Source organism: Diuraphis noxia, unplaced genomic scaffold, assembly GCF_037042655.1.
Source record: "Diuraphis noxia isolate RWA-SAM2 unplaced genomic scaffold, SU_Dnox_SAM2 contig0003, whole genome shotgun sequence".
In the NCBI taxonomy this organism is placed as follows: domain Eukaryota; kingdom Metazoa; phylum Arthropoda; class Insecta; order Hemiptera; family Aphididae; genus Diuraphis; species Diuraphis noxia.
Window position 1 is genome coordinate 68,155,094 of NW_028301713.1, and position 21,711 is coordinate 68,176,804.

At 28.7% G+C, this 21,711-nt stretch overlaps 3 protein-coding genes across 6 annotated transcripts; 2 read left to right on the plus strand and 1 right to left on the minus strand.

Moving 5' to 3' along the window:
- The first annotated feature begins 609 nt into the window (after positions 1-609).
- On the plus strand, positions 610-5,239 carry LOC107169586 (U8 snoRNA-decapping enzyme-like). Of its 2 annotated transcripts, none has more exons than XM_015519378.2 (8): positions 610-922; positions 1,308-1,535; positions 1,720-1,785; positions 2,914-3,161; positions 3,409-3,471; positions 4,417-4,628; positions 4,686-4,952; positions 5,018-5,239. In XM_015519378.2, exons 1-8 carry the CDS (start codon positions 852-854, stop codon positions 5,201-5,203), a joined length of 1,341 nt encoding a protein of 446 aa, XP_015374864.2. In that variant the 5' UTR covers positions 610-851; the 3' UTR covers positions 5,204-5,239. The 2 variants fall into 2 exon arrangements, with proteins under 2 accessions (XP_015374864.2, XP_089079130.1); XM_089223004.1 differs by lacking the exon at positions 610-922 and adding an exon at positions 1,852-1,993 and having other exon boundaries at positions 1,459-1,535.
- On the minus strand, positions 5,177-10,587 carry PolD2 (DNA polymerase delta subunit 2). 3 transcript variants are annotated; one of them, XM_089223002.1, is made up of 10 exons: positions 10,345-10,587; positions 9,914-10,264; positions 8,849-8,976; positions 8,515-8,780; positions 8,285-8,433; positions 8,109-8,224; positions 7,956-8,048; positions 7,155-7,347; positions 5,907-6,017; positions 5,177-5,457 (listed from the first exon to the last, which is right to left on the minus strand). In XM_089223002.1, exons 2-10 carry the CDS (start codon positions 10,095-10,097, stop codon positions 5,342-5,344), a joined length of 1,356 nt encoding a protein of 451 aa, XP_089079128.1. In that variant the 5' UTR covers positions 10,098-10,264; positions 10,345-10,587; the 3' UTR covers positions 5,177-5,341. The 3 variants fall into 3 exon arrangements, with proteins under 3 accessions (XP_089079128.1, XP_089079127.1, XP_089079129.1); XM_089223001.1 differs by having other exon boundaries at positions 10,339-10,587; XM_089223003.1 differs by having other exon boundaries at positions 10,326-10,587.
- A 210-nt stretch (positions 10,588-10,797) lies between these two features.
- On the plus strand, positions 10,798-21,618 carry Helz (Helicase with zinc finger). The gene is made up of 16 exons (XM_015519564.2): positions 10,798-11,651; positions 11,724-11,834; positions 13,214-13,418; positions 13,477-13,668; positions 13,756-14,485; positions 14,554-14,761; positions 14,825-15,196; positions 15,258-15,484; positions 18,004-18,127; positions 18,186-18,304; positions 18,365-18,511; positions 18,572-18,902; positions 19,089-20,107; positions 20,194-20,303; positions 20,371-20,590; positions 20,654-21,618. The coding sequence occupies exons 1-16, from the start codon at positions 10,985-10,987 to the stop codon at positions 20,972-20,974; spliced, it is 5,103 nt and encodes a 1,700-aa protein (XP_015375050.1). The 5' UTR covers positions 10,798-10,984; the 3' UTR covers positions 20,975-21,618.
- Positions 21,619-21,711: the final 93 nt, after the last annotated feature.

A 21,711-nucleotide genomic window follows, 5' to 3' on the forward strand; every position in this document is an offset into this window, starting at 1 on the left:
GCGTGCCGACTAAACTTTGGTTTTTCTAGTTTTCTACGCATCCCCACGGACACCCAGCCATAGCGGAATAAGTCTCGATAGCAGCGTGTCGTGGGGGATGTGAAAAATCGACGAGTTCCCGGAACTGTGTTCCGGATCCGCAATGGTTTACCGAGGACTCCGTTCGAACCACCTCAAAAAATTTAAAAATTGTTCGTTACTTAAAATGAAATGCCATTTCCATAACTCACCGATGTGTATATTGCGTAAAATCTCGATGAGAAAATTTTAAATAATATTTTTTTCAGTTCATTGTTTCACATTCATAAATTCATTCATATATACAATTTTATTTTGACTCCCGTACGTATACAATTCTTGTTTATAATACTTCATAGAGGATAGAACACGTCCTGAACACCGGCTGATAAAAATTACGTTAAATATTTCTGGAGGGCTTTACGAGAACTTCTACACTTAAAAAAAGGCGCCGAGGCTGAGAAAGTTTGGGAACCACTGAATGCTAGTAGCTAGCTGGGTGAATGTTTACAACCTTAGACGTCATTGTAATAAGGTCTATGATTACTACCTTGGTCCAAAAATTATATCCGTCGTATCTTATATTGATAATGAAGTATTTGAAATGAGATCAATTACTGAGTATTTACTGACTAATGTTGATTGTTGGCTGTTGGACAGTTGTACTGACCAGTGACTGGACAGTGTCTACTACCTACTAGTACGATATTACTTTAGTATGTCGTAATAATAATGTGATCTCTACTCTCCAGTATCTGCTCTTCTACCGTTAATATTACTACTCCTCTAGTTATATACGTAGACATTCAAAAACTTGTTAGTCTTCATATAATATGGTGTTAAGCTGTGCTGTTCAAAACTGTGTGAACAAGTCAATAAAAGGAAATGGAATTATATTTCATCGGTAAGACTTTTAAATATTAATCATTGACACTTTGAGATGTTCTATAACACGTCGTTTTAACTATAAAATCTAACAACAGACTAAAAGACATGCAAATTCAAAAGAAGATTTTAAAATCATAACTGTTTAATCATTATCTTGTCTTATTAATACGTTATACATGGAAAAACCCATTACTCAAATTATATAGTACACAAAATGTTTATATTGTTTTTGAACATACATTTTTATTAATTATCAAATAACATTTAAGGCATTTTTTATTTTTTTTATTGTTTGCCTAAAACCAAGAAATTGTGCAATGCTGTATTTGGTATTGTTTACAAAATGTATTACAGCTATTATTTCGAGTGAAAAATGTCATAATGTTAATCTTATGTTTCAGACTTCCTTTGCATGATAAAGAATTACTTGAGAAATGGTTGAAAGCATTAAAAATAGATGACTGGACCCCAACTAAGTATTACAATATTTGTAGTGGTCATTTTAAAGAAAATGATTACAAAAAGTCACCATCTGGAGATTTATTAACAGATTTGAAATGTACTGCAATTCCTTCATTTTTAGCAGATAATTCACATCCAAAACATAAGACATATTCTTCTACTAATAAGTAAGTTAAAATTAAAAATTAAAAAATTCTATTATATTTATATTATTCTAATCATTTATGTTGTATTAATACAAAATCATATATTTAATAAATGGATAGAATTACTTTTCAATGTCTGAATACATTTGTATATTTAACGTTTTAGTATAACTAAGATAATACAAATTAAAAATAATTGTTTCAGAAGAAAATCATCAAACATCAAGCAATTGGGGAAAAAAAAAAAAAATTTTTCTCATACAATTTGCATGTATGTTTTTTTCTTACTATTACGTAAATTGTATTTGTATATATTGTGTATTTTTTGTTACTTTAGATAAGAACAAGGTAATATTAAATATTAATTTATCTATAATGAATACAGATGAATGTATGTTAGTAAAAAATATTTTTATGCAATATAATTTGAAATGGAAAAATGATGATAAAGATAATGATTCAATTTCGAAAAATCTTGAGTAAGCTTTGAATTGATTTCATGATTTAATAAAACAATTCTTATAAATATAAAGACTTATTATCGATATGGAGACGGTTCAACATTTATTGTCACCTGAACATTTGTCACTCAATTCACTTGGAAGGTAAGACCTATTACCTACCAAATACAATATTTATTGTTAAAAAAATAGTATCTTAATAACCAACTAAGTTTTAATTAATGTGTTGTGTACTATATATGTGTTATATGGTAACATGCTGATTATATTAGTTAAAAACAACTTAATGTATATTTTTCATATTCACAGTAATTACTAATTTTAAACATGTACTTATTTCAAAATTACTTTGTAGCTACACTCAGTCTATATAATGCGATGCAATATCAATTGAAAATAAAATACAATTAAAAATAAGACTTAAACCTTTTAAAAACACTTCATAAAGTGATTAAATCAGTATTTGCTTCACTTTTATCTAAAATATCTTGTTACTTGTTTTCATCTAACCACCTAATTTTAAAATATAATCGAACATATCCTGATTTCTCTAAAATATTGTAGGTGTATTCATACTATTAATTATTTTCTTATGTTTTCTGTACTCACCTTCATAACCAAATTTAAAAGTTAATTTATTATCAAAATCATACTAATCTTTTGATTAAAAATAATCTGAGTGAGAAATGTTCAGATGGTAATTGTCAATGCTTATTCATGCCTCAATATAATAAATTATAGTATAAATAATAAATTATCCATTTCAGAAAAGTACATTTTTAATAAGTACTTCTTACAATAAGAAGTCACTTTTATAAATTGCTTATATAGTAGATCGTTATTTTTTTTGTGGATCTTCAATTGTGAAGATATATTGTAACATAAGTTTTTTTTTACTTTGATTTTGGAATACTCATTGACAGAAATATCTTTTATAGAGATGATGACGATGGAATTTGCTTTGTTCCTAACTGTAAAACACCAAAAGGATTACCACTGTATAATTTTCCATTTGGCGATAAACGTTTATTGGATTTATGGGCAGAAAGAACTGGATTAAGTACAATGTATGACACGGAATTATATTTAACTATAACTATATGTAAAAGCCATTTTCATGAAAATTGTTTCCATGAGAATTCTATTCAGTTAAAACCCTATGCCATTCCATCCGTAAATTTGATTGGTAAGCATATATTACTGAATTCACATTACCAAATATTATTTAAAATTTGAACCGTTATAGCTTTGAATAATAAGTGGTTGCTTAATTACAGGGAATAAAATAATTATTACTAAGATGTTTGTATTCATTTATTTTCTAAGTTAAATACATTTCAATGTATCAATTATATAATAATTTTTATCCGATTATTGATTTAATTTTTAATCCTTAGCAGTTAATTTAAGTTTTTTTTTTTTGTATTATTTAGATTACTCAGGACCTCCAGATAGTTGTTGTCTAATCAAATCTTTATACTCAGAAGAAAATTCAGGTACATTTAAAAATATATGTATTTACCGAATAAAATAATCATTAACACATATACATATAATACAATAGGACATTTAAAAAATATAATTTATCATTTTTTACTTTGGGAATTTCTTCTTTATAAATATTTCTAATGAGTATTTTCTATGGTATAATAATTATGCCTATCTAACAATTAACAACTATATTTTTAAATTATGTTAGCTTCGTCTGTGCTTAGTTGATTTTTTTTCTAATCCCATATAGTACATATAGTAGTATAAAGGTATATATCAGTTTGTGTTTATTATATAGCCTAATCAGCTTCATTGAACCTAGCTTTGTATTTTGACATAATTTTTGACCTAGAAGAGAAACCGCAAATTGCGGATTGGATTTAGTATTTGGTATATTTTTTAACATAGTTAAAACTTTTCTGTCATCTTTAAAAGAAATCCCTGAGATTTTCTTAAAATTGAATTGAGTAGTTTTTGAGTTCACAAGTAACACCACATATATTTGACATTTATTTGAGGGCATAAGCTTTACAATTTAATGTGTTTGTACCTGATTTGTCAGAGTAACCAATGGCAACCATTTACATTCAAAAAAAATTACAATATCTGCCGTGTACTTTAAGATCACTACTTAACCACACCTTTCATCATTTCTTATTGCACATCAAGATTATTATAAGAACTATATTTCCAAATTTGTACATTTTATAATTTTTGAGATTTAGCGATAATGAGAGATTGATATTTGGCTTATATTAATAGGTTATGTGAAATTTGTATCAAAGACCAATCATATTAACATGTTTATAATTTCTTTGTATGATGTAAGTGGTTGCTAAATGACATTGTATTGTTGATTAGATTAGATAAAAAATACTTTAATTGTGGATTAATCTAATTGTTGAAGCAATTATTTATATTCAACTGTTTGCTTTTCTTTTAAATTTTAGCGATGACTACCACTGGTGATCGAACATGGGGATGGTTGGGTAGTACTGAAGCATTTGGAAGACTTCCTGAACCCAATGAGTTTATAGTTATCCCTAAATCTGAAATACACAGTGAAAAATATACAGGCTCAACTCATGCTGCTCACTGTTTAATATATGCAGAGAACAATGAAAGAGTATTTGATATTTACAATCCTCGTGCTGCAATTCTTGTAAGTTATTGAAAAACTAAGAAAATCAAGATTATAATTGCTTTTGGTTAATGTTAGATGCAATTAAGATATGATGGTTATTTTGGATTTCCTGGTGGATTAGTTGATGCTGGCGAAGATTTTGTAACTGCTGTTAACAGAGAAATGGCAGAAGAAATGAATTTGGATACCTCTAAACATTTTGTCAATTGTGATGATCATGTAATATCTCATTGGAGTGAGAAAAGAAATCTAGCTCTACACTTTTACAAATTAAAAGTTAATATAACTGATTTGATTGAAATTGAAAGACAAGCTTTACTTGCAGAAGATTATGGAAACGAAGTAATTATGATATTATTTTATTAATGAAAAAAAAAAAAACTAAATAATTTTAAATATTTTCATAGGTGCTTGGTACAGTTAGGGTACCCTTATATACACTGGGCGATCATTACCGCGGATTCCCAGTATTTTTGAAGCAAAACTTCATTGGTTGTTCTCGAGATCAGCTTTTAGCTGCGCTATCATCACTGAATATTTTGACTCCTGAAGAAATTCAACTTGCATTAAATGCAAATAGTAAAAATTTATAATTTTTGTTAATGTATAATAAATAATATTTTACAGTATTTTTTTTTTTTTTTTTACACATTAAATTCAAATGAATGGTATTTATGAACAATAAATCTTAAATGAAACAAAATTACATTTTGAAATAATATTGAATGGTACTAAGGAGCGAATGTCTTAAACGATATTGGATGGCATTCTAGATTATTGAGGTTCAGTAGAACACAAGTTTGAGTTGATGAAAAAGATGGCACACTTATAAGTCTAGTAGATTTGCCTGTAACAAAAATTTTTTAAATTTTATTATTGACAAATCTTAATTCAGAGGAAGCCATACCCACATGTGTCTCATTCTACAACATAGGACATTTGCATTCTTTAGAACCAATTTTGTGTTTGCTTTCTTAATATTAGAGTATATTATAATTGATTTTGTATTTTAGTTTTTTTATTTACTTGAATTTTTCAGCGAAGTACAAACATTTTTAAATTTTTTATATTTATCATATTCGTAACTTAAGTTACAAATCAAAATATCGTTAAACAAAAAACAGATAATTATCTTCTTTAATTTTAATAATCGGTCAATATACTCTAATATTAATTAAGCTGACAATACAAAATTAATTCAGCTGAAATTAGATTTATTTTACTTCTGTAAATGGCAACAAAAAAATATGTGGTTGAAGCAACCTCTTAGTCTATTATTTAATTTATATAAAATACCACTGCTATTTGTTTTAAGTGATGTCTGAAATGATTGTTGATTTGATACAAAGAACACGTCTGGCATTTCTTTTATAATAAATGGATCTTGTCCTTCGAACGGATAACATGCTAATAACAATAATAATTAATTAATTAAAAATATAAGTTCAAATTAATAATTTTGTTTCATTACAGCATCAAATTAAATATTTTAACATATTCATTTGGATTTTACATACAAAAAAAAAAAAATGCAACAAAAAGCAAGATTTCAATCGACATTAATGATTAAATACTTTTCTTAATTGTTTATCTAATAAAATATATATGCCTCCACAAATCCTATGTTAATTTCGCACAATTTTTATAAAATTAAATTTGTTTTTAATACTTCATTTTCATTTATTTTATAACACACTCAACATTGAGCATATTTGTTGTAAGGCTTTTAAAACTCTGGTACTTGTTATTAGGAATATGTAAGGACTACTTTGGGTTAGGCCTTTCTTATAAGATAGCTTTATTGTGCTTTTGTTAGCCCTATTGTTGAGTATGGTGCTGTAATTTGGGATCCTCACGAACTCATTGACTCTCTTAAGCTTGAAAGGGTTCATCGTAAATTTAAGAGGTATGCTAGTTTTAGATTGATTATCCCCTGTGAACACCATAACTATAGACCAATTGCTTCTCAACATGGGTTGGTTTTGCTGGCTGAGCGTAGACAGATCTCGGGCATTAAGTTACTGAATAGTTTGATACAAGGTAATATTGACCCTCCCATTTTGCTTTCTTTAATTTGTTTAAGAGTTCCTCAACGTCATTAATGATTAGTCGCTCCTTTGTATGTTCCTTTCGCCTCCGCTAATTACCTTCAAAAATGAACCTTTAAACGTATATTTCTAACGTCAATGTTGACCCTTTGTTTCTTCAATGCCCTTAACGTTATTATTAAATCATAAATTGTACAATTAATGTGTAACTATATATGTATAATGATTATATATGTTCAAAAGGTTTATGCCGTATATTTAATAAAATAAAGTAAAAATATATGAAGTTACATAGAAAGTTCAGAAAATTTATAAGCAAACAGCTTAAAAAATTAATTTTTTCTCAAAAATAAAAACATCTAAGAAACAGTAAAATTTTTATAGTTTATTAAATAAAAGAATTTTTTTCAAAACTGTTAAATATTTCATTGATATTAATTATTTTGAACAATTTAATTTTAAAATAAACTAGCATTTACACAAAAACAATACATACGAATTGTGTCTGGTGCAGATGGTATTTGGTGCCCCCAATCTAATATTTTATCCATAATATCTATTGGATCTTCTAAGTTAGAAAATCTCAAAATATCTTGCACAGTTTGTCCAGATGATCCAATTATAAGATGGCCTTCAATTTCAAACTGATTTGGATTTGTTACTCTGTGTAAACTTGAAAATTCAGCTGCCTTTAAAAAAAAAATAGAATGAACCACAACCAAAAACAGACATGATTAGTTTATAATACTGTAATAAACAATTTTGGGACTTTAATTTTATCTATCTAACATCATTTTTTTTTTTCAATTATTCTGAAACACCAATCGTCCTGATGCGAGAACTGGCCTTCTCCATTTAATATATTTTGTTTAAATTTCGATGCTATAACCAGATATTCCTGAAATGAGAGTAGGGAGAATGAGTGATAGATCCCCTTATGGCCTTTTTTTCGATGTTTGAAATCTGATGTGGATAACCATAAACAATATTTTTAATAATAAAATAGTGCATGTTAAAACATAAGCCATATCCTACCCGGCTCCATTTGACAAAATCATTTGACCATCACATCACTGTATTCCTATCAATTAGATTGCTCATATCATACAAATGAAAATGTCTAATATATTAAGTTCAGTACAATAAACCTGGTATTATTTTATGGATTCTAAAAAATTTCAAAATATGTAAATTTATAGTTCATACACTGGAACCCAATGATTGAAAATATAAATTTTCAATCCAATTATCAGAGTGTTAAAAAATATCAACTTTATTGTAGCATGTTAATATTTACTTTGGGAAATAAACATTTGTGGAATGCTTGTTGAGGTAATGTTCTATCTGTTGGGTCGAATTCTCCAGGCATAATTTGGACATCAACGGTTGACTAGAAAATTAAATAATTCTTTTAAAATGTAAAAAGTTAAAATAAATAAACTATGCTTACAGCTAATTGAAATAAAAGGTCATCTAACTGCTTAATTGCTTGAATGTCTCTAGGAAAATCGTCAATCTTGTCACGGTAATTTGGCTTTTTCATAGGAGTACTACGTATACTATTTCCTGTTTAAAAATAAAAATAATGAAATATTACTTATACTTCCACACTTCAAAAATAATTACCAGCTATTAAAACTTGGACAATTTTCGAGACTTTACAGTTTTCTTTTTTATCACCCAGTAAACCATATATCCAATCCACAAATAATTGTATTTGGAAATGAGTAGCAACATTAGTAGCTAATTCTAAGCCACTTATTAATACAAGAAACCTGCAAAAATTAACATTATTTATTGTAGAATCATGTTGACAGATTCTTAGAAAATTGTAACAAATTTCATAAGCATCATACCTATCATCTCTTGAACTACGAGTAGTGAGTTTTTTAGAAACAGCTGATGGTGTAGGCCAACAAAAATCCATTACATCAAATTTTCCACCATCATGAGGGATACCTTTTACTGCTATAATACATCCAGTCATAATATTATTTAAAGATAAACTATTGTCATTCAATCCATCAAATGTTAAAGGCACTCTTTGTAATTCATCTTCCAATATGACTTCATCTGTATCGGAAACAAAATGAGTTCTAGGCGGTTGAGGTATCAAATTGTTCTAAAAACATACAAATTAATCAACAATTAAATACATTTATGTTGTGTACAATATGAATTTTATATTACTTCTTCACTAATTTCCTTTAAAATACTAGGTTTTAGTTCTTGATGTTTAAATAGTGTGCCTATTACAATACATTCCTCTCCAATTTTATCATGTAATTCAGATAATTTATAAACATCACACTTCTTGCCTAGTAAAAATAAAAATAACAATAACATTTATGACATGAATGTAATAGCATGTAAATTATGAACAAAAATCTACTATTAAATAGTACCAGTAGAAATAAAACATTGAATGTAAAATTTTATTGTTAAATATAAACATTGGAATATATGTTATATAAAATGCAATACGGCATAACACTTTGAAAAAGAAAACCACCCACATCAACACTTTTTATATTTAATATTAAAAAAATACTATGTGAATTGATCACAATAATACACACCAGACACACTTCCATTTTAATATCTTAGCTAAAATATATTTTTAGGTATTCTGTATTTCTATCAATAAGTCCAAAAAATATGGATAATAAAATACAAAACAAAGAGTGAAATTTTTAATTAAATTATTATGTAAAATAAGTAGGTATCTACCTATATATAACCTAACCTAGATATCTGAAGTTTGAAAAGAAATTTTGCAGTTCACAGTATTTTTTTATACATACATTTATTTTTCATATTCCAGTTTTATCATCAATTTATGTTGAATTGTGCAAAGGATATACCACATAAAACTTAATTACTCAAGTTATTTTTATTTTAGTTCAAATAGTTCACTAATTTTTGCTTTGAACAATTAGAATTAATAACTTAAACTCCTATCCCAGATTATATAAAATGTTTTATATAATCTGTGCTCCTATTATCAGTTGAAAAATAAATTCAATTATAAAATTATAGGTAGTATAATAAATTTGTACTTAAAGACTTTCTGTTTTAATCTATGGTTCAATACATAATACATACTGAAAGATCGATAAATAATGCCTAGCTTTAAGCCACTAATATGCAATAATATAAAAATCTAGTGTTAAAAGGACTTTTTTTGATGGCGATTCTTATTCTGGATTTATGATAAAAATCAAAACACATATCATAATATATATATTATCATACCCCATTTTTGTTGTATTTTTACTTGCAAAATGTCTCTCATCTGTACCAGTCTGTGGGCGTAAATGTGCGCAAACTGTCTGGTGTAATTGACATCTTTCAGGTGGAATACCGAAGACATGTCTAAGTAATTAAACGACAACCGTTCAAATTCCGTTTCATCAAAGTCGCCAACGAATTCAGGCATGTTGAAGTTCGAAAAATAACTGAAGGTAAATTAGTAAAATCCCTTTAAGAGCTCAGCTGTGTGATTGGAAGCCACGAAAAAAGACGTCAGTGATCGATGTTAATTGTAAAAACACCACTCGACAACTAAGAACAACAACACAAATCCTCTGATGCGATGATAGTCAACTGTGAAAGTAAATTAAAGAAACTATTATTATTGTCTACAGGCAACGAAAGCACACATTACAATGATGACTAACGTATACCGAAGATATTAGGATGACGACAAGACTTTAAAACGTCTGACTTATCTGGTCTACTTATAAGTATTATACTTAACTACGGTCACTTCACTACTTTAACTTTAGCGTTTAACTATACAACGCACTCAATCTAATAACTAACGAATATTAACTACCGCCTGGCACCAGTATGACTTCCGTATATAATATTCTGTACTGCTCAGACGCTCAGTGCTCTGTCTCAGTGGCCACTATGCGTCTACTAACTCTGCCGTCTATGCCTCACTATCACATTTCATTTATAATCAAAGCTAAAAATGGGCGGGAAAAAACTTGGTTGATGTTAGGAACGGCAATGACGACACCGACAAGATAATATGTTAGTAATATAATTTCCTTGGGTTTCTAAAATATCAATAATATTAAAATTGGAAAGAAAATTATCTTGATAAGAATAAAAATTTAATTGATAAGCGGAACAGGGAAGTTTATCCATTGTTTATGTTTTTCCTACGCCTAAACCTAAATGTGTATTGTGTTCAGATGTTCAGAACTAAATAGTAAATGATCAATAATTGTCTTATAAATAAAAAAACTTGTATTAACTATGATCACATAAGACTCACAACAATTGACAAGCAAATTCTTACACTCGTGCTCATACATGGAGACCAATTTTGCCGAGGTCGAGCACAGAGCCATCGAGTACCTAAACCACAAGCAATGGAGCAACGCGTTTTTCTGTTTCGATCAGTTGTTGGAAAACGCAGTAGCCAAAAGTTTGCCGTCAGAACGGTTCGTCGGCTATCTATTGGGCCGGTCACAGTGCAGTCTAGAATTGAAAAAGTATGAAGATGTCATTCACGATTGCCGACACATCATATCTATGCTTACTGACGACGAAAATGCGTATAGTTCACGTGTGCGACGTAATCTAGTTAACGCACTGTTTGCATTGAAAAGATATGGCGAAGCAGAACAAGCTGCCTTGGAATGGGTAGTGAGGTCGGACAATAGCAGTGAGGCCAAAAAAATGTTGGACACTGTACGCTTGGTGTGGAGTATGTCAAAAGAAGACATCCCCACACCAGTACAGACATTGGAAGATCAGTTGAACCAGATTAATGAGGATCTGCTGTTTGGAGATAGACTGGATTCATGGATTGCTACTGGTGTCAGAGAGCAGAGTCGAAGGAATAGAAAACATCCTGTTGAACTTGTTGACGATGAAAAAATGGTTGACCAACTATTTGAGTCTTCTAGTAATGAAAATAATAGCGTACAACATTTTGAGAGAAACAGCCAATTCTTCGAACGGTTTAATGGAGCTGGTAAGTAATAATTTACCATAATAACATATGGTTTCAGTTATACAACTAATTTAAAAATTATTTACTCCTTAGGGCCAGAAAATGGTATGACTTACTCTAATATACCAAAGCATAACGGTGAAGCGTATGATTTAAGAACAAATTATCATTCAAAAGTCACAGAAGTTTTCCAAGAACCAACTAGTAAGTAATTTATTGACAATAAAATACATATATAGAAAAGGTAGTAAATTGGAATAATAAGTGAACATTTTTCAAAAATATATTTTAAAATTACTAGTTTTAATATTTTGTGAAAATTGCGTGTTATTAGTTTTTGAGTTACACCAAAAAAATAAGATTGGTTTTGTTTTAAATACCTATTTTTTTTTCTGATGTTTTTTAAACTACGAGGAGATTTGAAATCCCAAACTTGAATTCACTAAATAAATTTACTTTTCTATCAAAAAATATGTTGATGTCAAAAATCAAACCACTTTTACCACCTCAAATGGTATAGTGATTTATATATATAAATCAATATTACATTTTTTGATAAATATTCTGGTTAACTGTTAATTGTTGCATTTATTTATTTAAAAATGCTTTATATTAAAAAGATTATTGGGTGTTTATAATAATATGAATTTAAAATAAAATTTGCTCTTAAAGTTTATATTTATTAAAATGGTAATTTATTATATCTTCAATTAATATTTAGGCACTATTACACAATAGCCAGTTGCACACAAATTTAATTTAATGATTAGCTAAAGTTGAACAATTATGAGTTATCAAATCATGTTTAGGAGATTATTATCTAACTATTGATTAGGTAATAGTGTAAATGTAATCCAGTATATTTTTACTTACAAATATTGGATATTAGATACTACATTTTAAAATAAATCCTTTAACTTAGAAAATAATAATAATTTAATCTAAAAACTTAATTTTTTTTATTTGAAAAAAATACCGCTTTTATTTAAAACTTTTTTCTTTTGTTGCATTAAAATACCAAATTTAAATATTCATTTAATTTTAAAATTTATTAAGCTGAAACTTTTCTTTCTAACCCATACAACCATATAGAAAACAAACTATTAATTATGTATGTTCATGTGTTTTTCATAAGAAGTGTCATCCACTGTACATACACTTGACAATTGTAACTCATTGATTTAAAGAAATATACATATACTTAAATTAATATCTAAGTATATAAATATTATTGAAATGTTTCATTTCCCAACCTAACTTTTTAGACTAATCACGTGAATAAAAAAAATCACAAAAATAAATAATATGAATATATATATATATAGCTATCCTCCTATCTACCCACTTAGTTGATTTACTGTTAGGCCTATATATAGGAATTATTCATACAACACTTTTTTGTATACATTTAGCAATTAAAGTTTTTTTTTAAATGAAAATGAAAGTCATTCTTTATTGCTAATGTAACACATAAACTATTAGTTACTGTATATTTATTTTTATTTCTAAAATTTATAACTGTTTTATCAATATTTTTAGTAATTTGAATAAATAAGACTAATTGATAATAATTCAACTTTTAGGAAAGGAAAAGCAGACAGAGTTAAAATTTCCAAAAAAAAATGAAATGAGATATTCTTGTACATATTGTGGTATATCATTCCATTTAGAAAACCAACTACGGGCACATTGTGCTACTGAAAATCATCAAACAGTTATTATGTCTGATGAAGGACGTGATTGGAAATGGCGTCCACCACCACGAGGATTCTCTTCTGAATGCTATACGTATGAGAACCTAATTAAATTGTAGATTAATCATTTTATTGATGATTTTTAATTTTAGCTTATGTGAAGCTTTTTCGGAAGGAGAAGGAACCGAAAATTCTTGCAAGTATGGTGCTCAGTGTGTTGAAGCACATGGTATGGAAGAATTAACTGAATGGAAAGAAAGATTTGAATACAGGCGAATGAAATTACAACGTGCAAGTGAAAATAAACTCTATGGGAAATCTTATACAGAGCAGTTATTAGAAAGGTAAATCAATAAAAATTTGAATAACATATTATTGAAAACCGTTTTTATAAACATGAATATTGTTATTAATAATTAATATTCTTACAGGTGGGTTCAGTCAACAAATCCAGAAAAGATAATGCGAGAGAGTTTAGACAGTGTTGTTGAATCTCACGATTGTGACTTAGTAACTACTGTTGAATCCAAAACTAGTAATCGAGAATGGACCTTTGTCCTAGAAACAACTTCATCTCTTCAAGCTGTGGCGTTACTCCAAGATACTTATCGTAATCATTTTTCCCTAACACATATTTTGGTTGATAATGGTTTACAACAAGTTGCTTTCGATATGGAACCACCAAATGATCAAGAGTGGGTATCTCAAGCTCAGCATCCTGTTTCTCAGTCCTTGTCTTCCAAATTAAGACATCAGATTAAAGTTTATTTTACAACAAATATTTATGGAACCTTTAGACAAGCAGTTGTGTTTGATTTTGGTCTTGGTCCTGTTCTGGTTAAACATCTTTGTGTAGACGTAATACCTGTGACAGATTGTGGTAAAGTCAAAGAAATTCACAAAGAATTAATATTATCCTCTATGGAACGGTGGAACCCAAATAATTCAAATATTGTGGAGTTTCAATCATCGATTGGACCTACTCTAGTACAGGATGATAGAGAAAGAGAGCAAAACTTACTTTTGAGTTATCCAGCACCTTGTCCATCTACTTTTTCATTAACTCATACCACTATTTCAGAGAAAAAACTTACAAGGAACAATTATAGAGCGAGAATTCATGAGTTATTATATGTTGAAGAACTTGCACGTTATGAACAAGTATTGATTTGATTTTTTTTTAAATATTTGGCTATTTAAATTATACAATATGTATTTTTTGATTTTAGGTGGCCAGATACAATTTAACTGCAAAATTGCAATTGGCTAGCTGCTATCTACTCTCACCTAGTGGTGTTGCTGCTAGTACAGCAAAATATTCTCATAATAATGAGTTGTTTGCATTATTACAACTCGGAACAGATGTATCTGAAGACACTTCTGCTGGAAGATTAATTTTAAATAATTGTACCACTGTATATCTTTCCCCAGCTAAAGGTAAAAAAAAAATTATTTGTATAATATTTAAATCATTATTTTTATCTTGTAATATTATTTCAGACAAAAAGTCATCTGATGAAAAACGAACTGTTCATGAAGCGCAAATTGAAGATAAAGGAAAAAACGTTATCTACCTTAGGTTATCTGCCAATACAGTTACTAGTCTTGGTCTTAAAGCAGATACAAATGTGAAATTTGATGTTCAGTTTCAACTAAATCGAATACCGTACTGTGAATGGCATTATGCTATCGATCATATTGCTGACTTCAAAATTATCTTTCCTGACACATTTTTGGAACCAATTATACCTTGGAGTCCAAAACGACAATGGGTAGAAATAATTGACAAAAAATTAAATGTAAAACAAAGAGAAGCTGTTATTGCTATTACAACTCCTACAAACATTAGTTTACCTCCAATACTAATTATTGGTTTGTTCATAAACTATTAAAGACATTCTTTTAAAAAAAGCTGAAAATATCTGTTTTTTAGGTCCATTTGGTACGGGCAAGACTTATACTTTAGCCCAAGCTATTAAACAAACATTGTTACAAGATAATACAAGGATCTTAGTTTGTACGCATTCAAATAGTGCAGCAGATTTATACATAAAAGACTATTTACATCCATATGTTGAGGATGGCCATACAGAAGCAAAGCCATTGAGGATATATTATCACAAGCGTTGGGTGTCCACTGTTCACAGTACTGTTCAAAAAGTAATAGAATCCAATATCTATAAATATATTTCAAAATTGCTTTATAGTATTTTCCAAAGACTTAATATAATCTTGTATTTACCTTATTAGTTTATTACACCTTAAAAAACCATAGTCAAGTTGATATTATTTATACCAATTTTAAAAAGGGCTTTGATTTTGTAAATCATGAGCTATTAATCCGTGTGCTTAGTGCTCCTGAAGCATAACCAAATCCCGAATTTAGTGAACCTCTTATATCCTGGTTTTCTTCTTATCTCCCAGATAGATAGGTATTGTGTAGTAAAAGTATTCAGTGTAAATTCTAAGATATTTAAGTCCTCTTCTGGTGTCCTGCTTGGTGGTCATCTGTCCCCAAAACTCTTTTTGTTATTTGTAAGTAGTGCTAACACAGTTTTGAATCATTGTAGACTACTTTGTTTTGCTGATGACATGATACTAAATATGCAAATAAACTTTCCCGATGATTACCTTAAACTTCTTGTTAATTTAAACAATTTTTACAAATGGTCTCAAGGGCTAGGCTTTACACTGAATCTCGATAAGTGTTATATTATTTCATTCACTAGGAAACATTCTGTAATTATTTCGCCCTAAGATTAAAAAATACTTGAAATTTACGTGTTGAAACAATAGTTGAGTTAGATTTTTAAGTTCAACAGTTCTCTTGATCCAGGACTGCATATCAGTATATGTTATAAAGCTTACAAGATGCTTGGGTCCATAAAGAGATTAGCTCACGACTAAGCTAGGACTATCTTTAAAAATTCTTTTTTGTTCACTTGTCTATCCTATTTTAGAGAATGCTGCTGTTTACATGGTTTGAAGTTGTTAAAAAACCAACGTTTTTATTAAAAAATTATAATTTTTATCCTTATAATTTTTTAAGTTTTTTACTTTTTGAACGACAACATAGAGTTTTAATTTCATATTCCAAAGCAGAATATTTTTCTAAGTATTTCAATTCATAAATATCGAATTTAGGGCTAGTAGTTTTTGAGTTATGAGTATTTAAAGTTTAGATTGGCAGAGTGAAGTGGTTACCCCACAAAATGTTTCTCCACTACTCCGCTTGTCTAAACTTTAAATACATATAACTCATAAACTACTCATCCTAAATTCGATTTTTATGTATCAAAATACTATCAAAAATATTCTACTTTGAAATATGAAATTAAAACTATGTTTTCATTCAAAAAAGTAAAAAACTTAAAAAACGATAAGGATAAAAAATATTTAAAATAATAATTTTTTAATAAAAACTTTGGTTTTTTAACAAATTGAAACCATGTAAAAAAATATTTTGAAAAAAGTAAATACTTTTCGAGATAATTAGTTACCACTTAAAAGAATCACCCTGTATATTAGTAATTAATTTGTATTTTTGTTATCTTGAAATTGTAACAGTAATTTAATTGTAAATATGTACATATCTAATTTTTTTTTTTGCCCATAAGTCTAATCTCGTAAATATAAATAAATAAAAAAAATTAAAAAAGTATCTTGGGTTATTTTCACAAGAGTGTATTATAGTGCAGATGTATTCAAACTGTGCGTTGCGGCTCCCAGGGGCGTTGCGAGAGTTTGCAAAGGGAGCCGCGTCAAAGCACCGAAAACCAACATCATACCTAGGTCCTGTATAATTATTATATATATTATTTGCAATCATTATTGAAATGAAAACGACACACCTTACGAATCGACCATTTGAAGTTTTATTTCTAGTACTAAAGTCACTGTTATTATCACCCATATAACATATCTCCCATATTGTATACGTGTGTTGTTTCAATTTTTCATAATAATTTGGGAGCCGTAAACATATTGTGAACACCCAAAGGAGCCGCGTGCTGAAAAAGTTTGAATACCTCTGTTATAGTGTATTATTGGTTAAATGTATGATGCAAATATTTTTATATTATTTATATTATTTAGATTAAAAATTGAATTAAGCTCCTTAATAAAGATGTCTCAATTCTTCCTCCAATTCACTGCATTCTAAATTCTTATACAAATCAAAAATTTAAACTGTATATTTTTAAACTAATTTGAAATTTCAAATCCTTATCATCCAAAATATTTATTAACATGATTTTTTTATACAACCTGGGAAACCCAGCTTTAAGTCTGATATACTGATATGTAAGATATGGAATAATTTAAACCAGTGATAATAAACTCATTCAAATATTTTTAAATATAGTTTGTCCATTTTAGTTTTTTTTCTAAGATTTTGATCAGAGTATGTTACCTTTGATATCTCAATGCTTGTATACAAATCTAGAACTTCTATAACTTATAAAATAAGAAATATAAATTAATATTTTATTTCAAAAGCCAATTCCTTATTGCTTCAAATATTGTACTTTTGACATAGTAGTAATATCTATGTTTTTATTGTTTAACAATCATTACATATTATATTATTATAGAGATAAATAGATTGTAATATTACTGTAATTATACTCCAAATATAATACAATTATTATGAAATGTATACTCAATTATTATCTTTACAGTACTGTATTTTGGATCAAAATGGTTCATTTAGACTACCGACTCTAGAAGAAATCCTTAATTATAGAGTGATAGTAGTGACATTAAGTATTTCTATGTTTTTGTCATCTGTTGGATTGAAAAAAGGTATATTTCTTGTATATTTTATAGCACTGATAATAATTACTAAAGAAATTTATTTTAGGACATTTTACGCATATTCTCTTGGATGAAGCTGCACAAGCTATGGAGTGTGAAGCTATTATGCCATTAGCACTTGCTAATACTGAAACACGGATTGTATTAGCTGGAGATCATATGCAGGTAATTTTGAATAAAAACTTTGTAAGAATAAAAATAATATTTAATTATTAAAAATTTTAGTTGAGTCCAGAAATTTTTTCAAAATTTGCAAAAGAAAGGAATTTACATGTATCACTGCTAGAACGGCTTTATGATCACTATCCTGGACAATTTGCTTCTAAAATATTGTTATGTGAAAACTACAGAGCACATGAAGCCATAATACATGTATGTTTCCATTTAGATCATGGTGGAAAGAATGTTTATTAACTTATATTTGTTCATTAGTTTACCTCTGAATTGTTTTATGAACAAAAACTTGTGAGCAAAGGCAACCAACCACAGCATGATAGCTTGTACCCTTTGACATTTTTTACAACTCGTGGAGAAGACATACAAGATAGTAATTCAACGGCATTTTACAACAATGCTGAAGTTTATGAAGTTGTTGAACGGGTTTCTGAATTAAGGAAAAATTGGCCAGTTGCATGGGGAGCGTTTGATGAACATTCTATTGGTATCATGACTCCTTATTCAGATCAAGTTTTCAGAATTAGATCAGAACTACGTAAACGTCGTATGGGTGGCATATCTGTTGAAAGAGTGCTCAACGTTCAAGGTAAATAATTATTGCATAATGTGTTACAAATTCTTAAGATTCTAGTTAAAGTGGTGTAGTGTTTAAAATATTAAATATCTTGATATATATTATATATCTAATTTTTTTAATGAACCCCTTCCATTAGAAATTCCTTTTTACACCACTGACTAATAGAATACACATTAATGCTGTTTTTATGTTTAGGTAAACAATTTAGAGCAATATTTCTGAGTACTGTACGTACTAGACGGACTTGTTTGGCCAATAATGTAGGAGGTGGTGAAAAATCTAACAGTGGTATAAACAAACTTGGCATGGATGATATGGACTATGGATTTTTATCCAACTCAAAGTTGCTAAACACTGCCATTACCCGTGCACAGAGTCTTGTTGCAGTGGTTGGAGACCCTGTAGCTCTTTGTTCAATTGGACGATGTAGAAAAGTCTGGGAACGGTTCATTCAAATATGTGATGAAAACCATAGTCTTAATGGTATCACATGGATTCATCTAAGAAATTTGTTAGATAACCTCGAACTAAAAAAGTCATACATTTTGAACCCTTTGGCTCCAGAATTTGTACCCAGGCGTTACCAACAAGAGTCTTATATAAAAATTCCTCAATCCTTGGCAACTTTTAATGCAGCTATACCACCACCACCCATTAGGTTTTCTCAACCACCACCTTTATTTTCTTCACCCATATTTCCATTCCCATTGTATATACCTTCTATTACTCAACCACCTCCGCCAGCTTTTATTTCTCTACGACAACCAATCATAAATCCTTCCCAAATGTGGCCACTTGGTCCATTAACAACAACTGCTCCAAATCTTTTTCCGAGGCCTATACTCCAGCCACCAATACAAAAACCAAACGATGAAGAAATTCGGCCTCCGCCAGGTTTGGTACCTCCACGCAACCCAGGCCTAGTTCACTTGGTTCAAAATGGACATGCTGACCTTCAATTTGTCCAGAATACTGCTGGAGTAACTCCTGTAAACTTGCCTTCTCCAAATATGATTGTACCAAACACCAACTTGATGGGACTTCAAGATCAATTCAACAAAATGAATATGTCATCACTACAACCATTTGCAATGCAACATCCTTCACTGGTACAACCGTTCAATATTAGGTCAATGGTTGATATGAACAATAAACATGCTGAAACAATTACAGCACAACAGACACAACGAAACAATGATCGATCAATGCTTGAGGTATATTTTTACTTGTGAAAACAATTCTATCTTATTTTATTTTATTTAAACAAATAAAACTCATTATTTCATTTATTTTATTCTAGGGTATGTTGCCGCATAATATTAGTATAGAAGAAATGATGACTTCTCAGACAAAACAAGTGGAGTGGCTGAAATTTCTAACAGACAACGGTGGTGCTCTAATGGGACAAAAGTATGTGCAAAATCTAGTTCTAGAAAATTACGTGAATATTTATTTATTTTTTTATTTTATGTTGTAGGTTTATTGAACTATTGCGGTCTCAAACCCAGTACAAAAAATCAACTATTCAACAGCCGCCGCCTATTCAACAACCACCTCCAAATATTCCATTACAAATGAATGTACCTCCTCCAGAAATAGGAAATAGAGTTCCTGATGATTTGTTAAATATTTTGATTCAACAACAGCAAAATCAAAAACAGCAAACTAATCATAATGGTTTTGGGAACCCATCACAGGTAAATTTAAGTTAATTATATAAAAATATACATTTAAATATAAATTTTAAAATTATTTTGTAGGGAGTTCCACATTTAGATGGCAGTGGAACAGATGATATGTATAAACCATTGAGTAATCAGTTTACTCTCGGTCAACAACATTCTAATATTGAACAAATTGATCGAACACCACTATATAAACGACAAGCACAACCTAATGGCAATATAATGTTACCAATGAATGGTGATCGTCAGGCATTATCTCCTCAATATCAGGGTATGTCAACATATGCAGATGCATGTAGACAATCACCAATGGTTGAAGAACGGAAAAATCCTGTAGATAACCAGTTTGGCAATGACCCTCAGTGCAATAATGCATTTTATAATTTTTTCAATTGAATGCATTTGTATTAAAAATTTTGTCTCTGTAATTTTTTTCTTGAATTTTTGACCTAAAATAATTTATATTATATAAATATCAGTAATTAAAAAAAAAAAATTAAAAAAAAATATTTGTATCATATTTATATTATTCTATTGTGCATAGTTTGTAGTGATTGTATTTTCGAATATTGTATGAATATATATTATAATATTATATAATTAAACTTATTCATATAAAACTACACTTAATTTTAACAATTTTCAATATGATATATTTCGGATGAACAATTTCATGTTTAATATAGGATCATGATCACCTATGATAATACATTCAATTACAAAATTTCTTCTGAAAAATGCATGCATGAATGAATAGCAATTGTAATATTTTTCCATGTAACTATTTAGATATTGTATATGATCAAATATTGGCTATCTTGTAAATAAATTGTATTTTATTGATTTTTTCTGTATAATGAAGTATAAATGTATAACATTATTATTATTATATTAAAATTAATATTATAAACCTTTACCATAAAACCATGTACCTAAATATATATATATATAGAATAGCATGTCAAATTACGGTTTTTGTATCTGTGTAAATTTATTATACATCTAAAATTAAACATAAAATATTCACTAGTAATATTAAACATATTATGTGTATTTATTTTTATCAGGGTTAGGTTAGGTTAATACTAACAATTAAAATTGTTATTAAGCCCATAGGCTCAATAATAGTGTTT